Genomic DNA, 11,408 nt, shown 5'->3' with positions numbered 1-11,408 from the left:
GAGGAGAACCATTGACCTGTGGACTATGGAGGAGAACCATTAAACTGAGGACTGTGGAGAAGAACCATTAAACTGAGGACTATAGAGGAGAATCATTGACCGTTGGACTATAGAGGAACTGTTTTTAGGTGGCCCTAGTGAATGTTTTATTCATTCGTGGCACAATGCACACAGTATAAATCGCACTTTATTAGAGGTAGGATATCACGATCAGCACAGCCACACCTTCGAGAAATAATTTTGCGATTATCTAAAGCAGGGGTAGGCAACCTCGGGCACTCCAGCTGTTGTGGAACTGCACCTTAGCATAGGGCTAGGTAGGAGCACATAATGGCTGATTGTTATGGAGAGTAGCAGAGGAATGAGGACAGCCCAATGTGGGCAGGAGGAGTGTCGGGAACGGTAGCAGGCCGATCAAACCACTGCAGCCATTAAGAAGTTCAAAAAACAGCAGTTAACTCCGGGCATCAGACTCGATCTATAACTAGAATGTCTCTTGCACCAGCATATATCCCTTTAAAACGTCTTCATGATCCCATCATACAGTAGTTCTCTGGACTAAAAAGTTCCGAAAGGCAAATGCCACAATCCGCAACAACATCTGTGTGCACTCTGATGTCTGATTTGACTTTTTTCACGAGCAGGAAAATGGACCCTCCGTAGTGTGAACTCTCTGGTGTTCAAAAAGCGATTCTCTTTCAGTAAAACCTTTCCCACACGCTGAACAGGAATAAGGCAGCTCGCCAAGGTGAATTCTCTGGTGTATAAGAAGTTCTGTCATCTCACTGAAACACTTCCCGCACTCTGAACAGGAAAACGGATGCCGGCCCATGTGACTTCTCTGGTGGGCAAGAAGTTTTCTGTTCTCGATGAAAGATTTTCCGCACTCTGAACATGAAAACGGACGCTCACCCGTGTGAATTCTTTGGTGTATAAGAAGTTTCCCTCTCTCGATGAAACATTTCCCGCACTCTGAACATGAAAAGGGACGATCGCCTGTGTGAATTCTCTGGTGTTTGAGAAGGTGTCCTTTTTGAATAAACCGTTTCCCGCACTCTAAGCATGAAAAAGGACGCTCACCCGTGTGAATTCGCTGGTGTTTCTGAAGGGATTCTTTCTGGGTGAAACATTTTCCGCAGTCTGAACAGGAAAAAGGGCGCTCGCCCGTGTGAATTCTCCGGTGTATAAGAAGGTGTTGTTTTTTGGTGAAACGTTTGTCGCACTCCGGACACGAAAAAGGAAGCTCACCCACGTGAATTCTCTGATGTATAAGAAGATGTTCTCTGTCGCCGAAACATCTCCCGCACTCTGAACACGAATAGGGATGCTCACCCGTGTGAAATCTCTGGTGTTTACGGAGCGCCTTTTTTTGAGTGAATATTTTTCCGCACACTGTACATGAGAATGAATTATCCGCTTTGAGAACTCCTTCCTGACTCAAAGAAAAGTCCTTGGGATTTGATGGATCTGCTGAACTATCTGTAGAAGCTATAAAAATAGTCTGTGATTGATCAGAAGATTCCTCAGGATTAGAAGGATCCATCGTCCTACGAATGTGGAAAGGTGAGAGATGCATATTCCGTGTAATGAGATTAACTCCCGGATCATTTTGTATCATGCCAGTGACTTCAGCATTGGAATGTGTACACAAAGCGAGAGGTCCCTCCGGGGTGGTCCAGGCACTGCGTCCATCTGTTGGAAGGCAAGTACAATGAAATGTTAGTATTCTTCATATGGTGTACAGTGTCTCCTCCTCATTTGTTGGTCACATGACGTTATATTGAGGAATGGAGATGGACCTTCATATGGTGTACAGTATCTCCTCCTCATTTGTTGGTCACATGACGTTATATTGAGGAATGGAGATGGACCTTCATATGGTGTACAGTATCTCCTCCTCATTTGTTGGTCACATGACGTTATATTGAGGAATGGAGATGGACCTTCATATGGTGTACAGCGTCTCCTCCTCATTTGTTGGTCACATGACGTTATATTGAGGAATGGAGATGGACCTTCATATGGTGTACAGTATCTCCTCCTCATTTGTTGGTCACATGACATTATATTGGGGAATGGAGATGGACCTTCATATGGTGTACAGTATCTCCTCCTCATTTGTTGGGGACATGACATCATATTGGGGAATGGAGATGGACCTTCATATAGAATAGAACAATGCTAGAATGTTTCGGGGAGATGTGTATTTGTCTTTTGGGAATATGATGGAACTTTTTTATTGTTGTTGGAAACAAACTGAGCCAAACTTCATATAGGTTTCTGGCTTCCTCTGGAATAACATCAAGTTAAGGTTTTGTGTTTGATTGTGGGTTTTTTTCGAAACCATGAAATACTATAAATTTATACTTTATACACATAGAAGTAAAATGAACATGTGACCTGTTTCTGTATTTAGTGTTTATGACTCACTTGTGTCCGTATGTAGAGAAGATTCCTCCTGTGTACTTCTCACAATCATCTCCCCCTCCTCCATAAACTGCTGATCTCCACTCACCAACGTCTCCACTTCTTCCTCTTTAACCACAACTTTGATGTCTTCTAGTTCTTCACCCTGAAACAAAACAGTGAATGAATTGTAAAAAGTAACAAGAGTCATGTCATAGCTTTGAGGTCTGCATGCTGAGTCCCATCTACCTGATCCTGGTGGGGGATGGTGAGATCTTCCTGGGTGGGATCCCGGGAATACAGAGGACGGGGACATCTCTCTGGTGGGTTCCTCTTACTGGATCCATCTGTAGGAGACACACACACTGACTGAATACATTGTTTCTATGTGTGTATCAGATGATGGGGGATGTAGGTGGACCCTCCGTACTGCTCTCTCCTCTTACCCGGTGATGTGAGGGGCGGCTCATTCTCCATCATGACGCCCTTGTGGAGATTATCTTACCAGATGAGAGGGAGGTCTACATATCCTCAGTCATTATTCCATATGTCTCAACAGTTTCCGTATACAGTAATCATTACTTACCTGTGCTGATAACTATAGAAGGTTCCTCCTCTTTGATTGTGGCCATCATCCCAACTTCCTCCGTAGACTGCTGATAAACCATCCTAGGTGTCACTTCTTCTTCCGCTTTAACCTCAACTTTCATATACAACTGTTCTTCATCCTAAACCAAGAGTATGAAACAAAAACATCTTTAAATTGTAAGCCTGAGACTACATAGAAAAGTATAATTCTCATATAGTCTACTTTTTGGTTCCATGCATCTACCTGATCATGGTGGGGGATGGTGAGATCTTCCTGGGTGGAATCCCGGGAATACAGAGGGCGGGGACATCTCTCTGGTGGGTTCCTCTTACTGGATCCATCTGTAAGAAACACACACACTGACTGAATACATTGTTTCTATGTGTGTATCAGATGATGGGGGATGTAGGCGGAGCCTCCGTACTGCTCTCTCCTCTTACCCGGTGATGTGAGGGGCGGGGCATTCTCCATCACCACGTCCTTGTAGAGATCCCGGTGTCCTTCTAGATACTCCCACTCCTCCATGGAGAAATAGACAGAGACATCCTGACACCTTATAGGAACCTGACACACACAATGATACTGTCACCACCCAGACACGCCCCTTGTCTGTTCCTGGATCATGTCCCAGAATCCCCGGCACCGCTCACCTCTCCCGTCAGCAGCTGAAGGATCCTGTTGATGGCTTCCAGAACCTTCTCGTATTTTCTCTCAGACGTGAGGCAGTGAGGTGCAGGCACTTTTATGGTCTCTTGAAGACCGCCGATAGGTGGTGATGACTCGTCGTGTATATTCTTCACGACTTTATATTGCTGTTTATAGAAAAATATCAATTATTATAGAAATCTCAATTTTTGTTTTCTTATTACAGATCAGAGTGATGTCACGTGACCTCCCAGAATCCTCCTCACCTCTCCGGTCAGCAGGAAGATGATCTTAAAGGTAAGATCCAATATCATCTCGGTCATGTGACTTTGGTCCATCCTCATTGATGTGGTCATGTGATCCATACAGGACCCTCTTCTCTGTGGAGAATATTCTGTCCTCTGCAGGGATGAAATGTGTCTGCAGACTATTCCGACACCTCACACCACTTCTTCGAATGTATTGAAGGTTCTCGTTAATCTCATTGGAAGTCATTTATGGGATTACCCTCAAAGAGCAACTCCCACCAAAAGCTTTGTGTATCATTATACCTCCTCTGCTGCCAATAAGCAGCAGTGTCTTCTCTCTACTTCCTCCCAGCTCACCTGGAACTTCCTGTTTTGTATATGACATCACTTCCGGTCTGTGCGCCACTCCAAGCGAGATCCCCATCTTGTGGAGAATATACAAACCGCAGCCTACGTTTTCCACCACTGGTGCGTTTCTTCATGATGTTGACTATACACGTTGATACAAAGTCAATCACAGCCAACTCTCGGCGGGAGATCTCAGCTCCACCCCCTCCCCCTTCCTCGGGGCTGAGAGACAAAACAAAGTAGAACAAAAGTTTAAACCTAAAAAAATAGCCCGCTGAAAAAACTAAATTGTCACAAAAGACTATTGCAAAGGAAAGTCCTTAATTGAAGTTTAATAAGGAGCTCCATAAAAAAAAAAAACACAGCAGGCCCACCTTAAGAAGCTTTAAACAGAGCTGACAAGTTTCCTCCATTAATTAGAGTTTGTCCCAAACTCAATTCGGATTTGTACGAATGTTCGTTAGTTTCGTCACTCTTTTCGTAACGTTACGAACATTCGTTATGATGAAGTTAAAAAGCAAAAATTCCGTTGTTAAAGGAGAACTATGAGGTAAGTTTTTTTGTCCCCATAGTTCTCCTTAGGGTAACGGGAGGACACAAACTAGCGTCCTCCCCTCACCCTAAGCTCAGGATACCGCGAGCTACAGCTCCCTATATACTGAGACGCCGGAGCGGATCCCGACGTAGATGACGGGATCCGCCCAGCTGCGTGAGTGACAGCTAGAGACGTGATAGGATCGAGAGGTGAGCGAACGCAGGTATGTGTTCGCTCCCCTCCCGATCTACCGAGCCGACCTGTGACAGTCTCATTGTCACAGGTCGGCTAGAACTATGAGGTGAGTGAAAAGCCCCTCCCCCCTCATAGTTCTCCTTTAATATTGGAGTCGATGGTAGTTTTTTCTTTTTTTTATCCGAAATTCCGTTGACCAATTTCGGATCCGATTTCCGTTACAACGGAAACGTGACTGTTTGGTTGACCAATCAGAGGTTTTCTTCTGCTGCTGAGGGTTGCATTACAGGCACGAAATTCGGACCCAAAATTCGTTAACAGAATTTCGTATTTCAGATTCAAATAAAAAATCTGGTCACCTTTCAACTAAATTCGGAACCGAAATTCGTATTTCGGAGAAAAAAAAAAAATCTTGTCACGTTGTCCAACCTCAGTCACAGGGGTAATATTAGTTCCCGTTTCAACGAAATTCGGATACAATCGGAAGCGTTGCAATTCGGATTTCGGATGCTTCCGAATTTACGAATATCAGGAAATTTCGTACGAATTTCGATTCGTAACCAAACGAATCTCACACGTCTACCATTGATATAACGTTCCCTGAAGCCGGGGAAGCAGCGTGACACCGTTTAATAGGAGCTTCTGCTACTGGCCGCCGGTGGACCTATAACATATTATTATTATTATTATACGGGATTTATAGAGCGCCGACAATTTGCTCAGCGCTTTACAAAATAGTGGAGACAGCACAGTTACAATACAGTTTCAGAACAACAGGGTTGGGAGGGCCCTGCTGGTGAGAGCTGACAATCTAGTAGGAGGGGCCAGTGATACGAAAGGTAATAATCGTTCGGATTGAGTTATTGGAGGAAGTAAAAGACAGTTATGTTGAGATCAGATCGGCTTCCCTGAAAAGATGGGTTTTTAGGGATCGCCTGAAGGTGGGCATCGTAGGAGATAGGCGGACAGATTGGGGTAAGGAGTTCCAGAGGATGGGGGACACTCTGGAGAAGTCCCGGAGGCAGGCGTGGGAGGAGGTAATGAGAGAGCTGGAGAGCAGGAGGTCTTGAGAGGAGCGGAGAGGACGGTGTGGGTGATATTTTGAGATGAGATCAGTGATGTAGGTTGGGGGCGGAGTTGTAGATGTAGTATGTTGTTGTCAGTATTTTGAATTTTATTCGTTGGGCAAGTGGGAGCCAGTGCAGGGATCGGCAGAGAGGGGCCGGGGATGGGAGCCAGTGGAGGGATCGGCAGAGAGGGGCTTCACCAACTTCCTAGGAGGGCCTAATTCGCTAATGGCTACCTTACCTCTCCATGTAGGAGCTTTCCGGTAAAGGACAGTAGCTTTATCTGGTAGGAGATGGCCCAAAATCTTATCACTCTTAAGAATATTCCAATGGTTTAGGAACAATCCTCTCCACTTCCCTGTATTGGACATTGTAATCTGTAATGAATGACTATCACGTACCTTGGTCAGAGACTGTGAGGAGGCCTCCCTTGCGCCTCGCGTCCGAGGACTCTGAGGTTGGAGACGGAGTCCAAGTAGACAGCGAGTGGCACGAGTGCTGGTGGTGTTGACACTAGGGATGCACCGATACTAGTATTGATATCGGTGCCGATTCGGAGCATTTGGGCGAGTACCAGTACTCGCCCAAATGCCCAGCCCGAGTACTTCCGGTATCAGGAAGCCGGGCAGCGCGTCATTACACTGCCCGGTTTCCTGATTGGCCGGGAAGCTGCAAGTAATGACTCGCTGCCCGGATTCCTGATTGGCCGGGAAGCCGGCTCCCTCACCATCAACAAGTGACAAGGAAGCATGGCCAATCAGGGTAATGACTCTCCTCCCAGGTTCCTGATTGGCCAGCTTCCCGACCAATTAGGAAAGCGGGCGGTGAGTCGTTAAATGCCACCCGGCTTCCTGATTGGCCAGGAAGCCGGCTCCATGCTCCCTCAGCACTAAGTGACAAGGGAGCATGGAACCGACTTGCTGGCCAATCTGGGGGGGGGGGGGTGGGTAATGACTTACCTCCTGGCTTCCTGATACCGGCTGTTCCGGTATTGGGAGCATTTGGGAGGGTGTTCGTAGTTGCCGAAGTTCTTGGCATCGGTGCATCCCTAGTACGCGGCCACACGCTCTCTCGCTGGCTTAGATGGGGGGGGTTACATCATGACAACCCCCCCAGGCCTGATGATCATTGTCGCATAAGGGAGGAAAGGTGATCCCCTATTGACATTTTTTTGGGGGAGAATGAGTCGTCGCTTTGTTATATGTAAGTAGCTCCGCCCATTCATATGTAAATATCACAGCTGAGACTATTTTCAGTGGGGGAGCCAGTAGCCCCTATCTTAATTTTGGTTGCCCTGTCTGCCTGACATCTTGTGTCCGTGTTTCTGCTGCCATGAAACCCGGACACAGCGTTCAAAACCCGAACTGTCCGGGTGAATCCCGGACAGGTGGCAACCCTAGTGTGTAGTATATATATATCCTCTCATCTGTGACGAGAGGAAGGCGGAGCCGGACGAGTAGTATCCCGGCCGTCCATCGTAATTAACCTCCCGGCCGGGAGCTTTACACTCAAACGATCGGGCGTCACCGCTGGTGCCGAGACCCGCCTGGCGCGGCTAGGCATGGCTGCTCTGTGAAAGGAGCTCAGTACACCATCTCCCTCTGATCTCCTCTCTGGTTCCCCGAATGCAGGAAGTGATGTATATTACATCACTTCCTGCATCCTGCTGCGTCACTCTCCGGTACAGAAACCGGTGAAGCAAGTCTCTGTTTGTTCGGGTGCGCCTACGTGCGAAAACGACGATTGCGCCCATTACGCCGCAGATGTTACATATCGCCGCGAACGTCGGAGTGTGAACAATAATTCTCGGGGCATCAATCACTGAGAACACTACACTGATGAGCGGCGATGGCGTTTACGGCCAATTTTCGGTGTGGTCGTTTTTGGTTCTTTTCCGCGGGCGCGCCCAATTTTAAAGCTTGACATGTTTAGTTTTGCGCGGCGCTGTACAAATATAAGGAAGACATTACAATCGCAATATAATTCAAGACAAGATGGTACGGAGGGCCCCGCCCCTGAGGGCTTACGATCTAAAAGGGGAGGGGCCAGTGATACATGAGGAGGGAGCTGTGTGGGGATGAATTGTTTGAGAACGTGATACAAATAATATATATAGGTACAAATTGGTAAAGAGGGCCCTGCCCCTGAGGGCTTACGATCTAAAAGGGGAGGGGCCAGTGATGCATGGAGTTACTGTAGCTCTGTGTGGGGGATGAATTGTTTGAGAACGTGATACAAATAATATTTATAGCTACAAAGAATTCACAAACCCATCAAATGTTTTGATATTTTGTGTCTGTTCCAGTTGGTCACAAAGATTTCCTCTCCTCCCATTGGCAGGAAAACAACCGGCCAGTCATCAGGCGATGAAGGTGACAACGTCGTTCGGGAATTGAAGACTTATGTTCGGAAGGTAGGGAAGGAGATTCCTTCTTCTTTTATCAGATGTTATCGGTGTCTCTGGTTTGCTGGTCTGCCATTGATAATCCTGTCTAGGTTTACCCGGTGATGCAAAGTAGGGACGCACCGATACGTGAACGCCACCACTCGATTTGATACAAGTGATCTGATCAGGTCACTCATGTTAAAGCAGAACTATGAGGGGGGGAGGGGCTTTTCACTCCTCCTCATAGTTCTAGCCGACCTGTGACAATGAGACTGTCACAGGTCGGCTCAGTAGATCGGGAGGTGAGAGAACACATACCGGCGTTCGCTCACTTCTCGATCCTGTCACGGCTCTCTGCCCTGACAGAGGGAGGGGCTGGATTCCCCGCTACGATCTGCCTGGCGGAACGGACGGGGGAGGGGGCGGGTACAGCTGGCTCTACCTCTAGATAGCTGTCACTCACGCCGCTGGGCGGATCTTGACATCGATGTCGGGATCCATCCCGGCTGCGGGGTCTCAGTATACCGCGAGCTGTAGCTCCCTATACACTGAGCTTAGGGTGACGGGAGGACGCTAGTTTGTGTCCTCCCGTCACCATGAGGAGAACTATGGGGAAAAACACTGACCCCATAGTTCTCCTTTAAACGCACATTGTCTCCCACTGCACATTCAGCTCTGCTTGTCCGGAGGCGGGCTGAATGTACAAAAAAAAAACTACTCGCCCGGCGGCCGAAACTGCATGTCCCGGGCCCCCCGGGCGATAGGGATTGGCTCTATAAGACGCACAGACATTCTTGCCCGCCTTTTGGGGGGGCGGGGGGAAGTGCGTCTTGTGGAGCGAAAAATACGGTATGTAAGGGATGAAGGGATGCACCGATTTCCATTTTTGCAAGTACAAGTTCCGATACTTGTCCGAGTACCCGCAGATACATTTTTGTTTAGTGTCATGTGACCGATTTTCTAAAACAATACAGACATATGATTTCAGATACAGTGGTGAAGCGCCGGAGCCCGGTCCCAGCTGCCACCCTGGTAGTGCTCATGAAAATGGCAAGTATCGGCGCTGGTATCTGAACTGGTATCAGTGCATCCCTAATACAAAGGTACGGGCAGTAGGGTTGTCACCTGTCCAGGATTCACCCGGACAGTCCGGGTTTTGAACGCCGTGTCCGGGTTTCGTGGCAGCAGAAACCCGGACACATGATGTCAGGCAGACAGGGGCATCCAAAATGAAGATAGGGGCTGCTGCCCCCCCCACTGAAAATAGTCTCACCTGTGATATTTACATATTTATGGGCCGCACTATTTACATATGAATAAGCCGCGACTCATTCTGCCCCCAAAAAATGTTGGCACGTTGCTAGAGCGTTCGGGTTTCGCTTGAAGAAAAGGTGGCAACCCTAACGGGCAGTCCTCGTGTACTGGGCCCGGGCCCTGTTGGGGTTTTGCAGGTGCTGTCTGTGGTTCTCTGCTCTGCACGGGGTGCAGTGTGTCCTCTGTCTTGGATGCATTCTGTCATGGCCCCCGGGGGCCACCACCCGGCAGGCGCTCTCTCAGGGCTTATACAAAGTGGTAAGACTTTATTATTATGATACGGGATTTATAGAGCGCCAACTGTCTGCGCAGCGCTGTACAATATAAGGAAGACATTACAATACAAGATGGTGAGGAGGGCCCTGCCCCTGAGGGCTTACGATCTAAAAGGGGAGGGGCCAGTGAAACATGAGGAGGGAGCTGTGTGGGGGATGAATTGTTTGAGAACAATACAGACTAATGATTTCAGGACAGTGGTGGAGCGCCGGAGCTGGTATCGGTGCATCCCTAATGCAAAGGTACAGGCAGTAGGGTTGTCACCTGTCTGGGGTTGACCCGGACAGTCCGGGTTTTGACTTTATTATTATAATACAGGATTTAATACAGGAGTAACCCCCGAGGAGCTTACAATCTAAAAGGGGAGGGGCCAGTGATACATGAGGAGGGAGCTGCGTGGGGATGGATTGTTTGAGAACGTGATGGTTGAGCGGTTAGGGGGCCAGTGATATAGACTTTAGCTATAGTCTGAACCTGCTTTGCACTGCCCCGTGTCACAGCTGGCGGAGTTGCGCACCTCTGCTGTACCGCACACAGAAAAGAGTGAAAGACCCGTCCGGTGGAGCCTCCGTTCACAACCACGGCAGGTGCGGTAGGCTGTACAGGACCCCCGTGATTTCTAATAGCAGCCCTGCCTATAGGTAGTCGTGCTCATAAGTGGCAGAATTTGTAAAATATTGGCCGATTTTACTTAAAGGAGAACTATGGGGTCAGTGTTTTCCCCCAAAGTTCTCCTTAGGGTAACGGGAGGACACAAACTAGCGTCCTCCCGTTACCCTAAGCTCAGTATATCGGGAGCCAAAACTCGCTGTATACTGAGACGCCGCAGCCGGAGCGGATCCCGGCATTGCTGTCTGGATCCCCCCACCTGCGTGATTGACAGCTATCTAGAGGCGGAGCCAGCTGCACCCGCCCCCTCACCCGTCCGTTCCACCAGTCAGCGCTGGAGGACCGGGGAGGGGGGAATCCCTGCAGAGAGCCGTGAGTGACAGTCACCACTCTCTGCAGGGAGATCGAGAAGTGAGCAAGTGACGGTATGTGTTCGCTCACTTCCCGATCTACTGAGCCGACCTGTGACAGTCTCATTGTCACAGGTCGGCTAGAACTATGAGGATGAGAGAAAAGCCCCTCCCCCCCTCATGGTTCTCCTTTTAAGCAACGAAACAAAACAGCCGAATGACAACGCAGAGAACATCCTCCGAGCTTCTAGAACAAAAATTGTGAGGCGATGAGGCTGACTTTATAGGGTCACAATCGTCAAAGCTTTGCGGAGGAGGAGTCTGCAAGGCCTATTGTCATCATGTTTCAGAACAGCTCTAACTCTCTTAGCTCAGCTTCCCCCGAACTTCCTGTCCAGTGCAAGATCACAAGGGACAGCATATTCTCCTCCGGCAGCTGT

At 48.4% G+C, this 11,408-nt stretch overlaps 1 protein-coding gene across 1 annotated transcript; it reads right to left on the bottom strand.

Annotated features, from left to right (window-relative positions):
• Positions 1-634: 634 nt before the first annotated feature.
• On the bottom strand, positions 635-1,543 carry LOC108803653 (gastrula zinc finger protein XlCGF17.1-like). The gene has a single exon (XM_018575476.1). The coding sequence runs from the start codon at positions 1,541-1,543 to the stop codon at positions 635-637; it is 909 nt and encodes a 302-aa protein (XP_018430978.1).
• Positions 1,544-11,408: the final 9,865 nt, after the last annotated feature.

Source organism: Nanorana parkeri, unplaced genomic scaffold (assembly GCF_000935625.1).
Source record: "Nanorana parkeri isolate BGI_ZX_2015 unplaced genomic scaffold, ASM93562v1 scaffold3989, whole genome shotgun sequence".
Classification (NCBI taxonomy): Eukaryota; Metazoa; Chordata; class Amphibia; order Anura; family Dicroglossidae; genus Nanorana; species Nanorana parkeri.
This window is presented reverse-complemented; position numbering and strand designations above follow the sequence as displayed.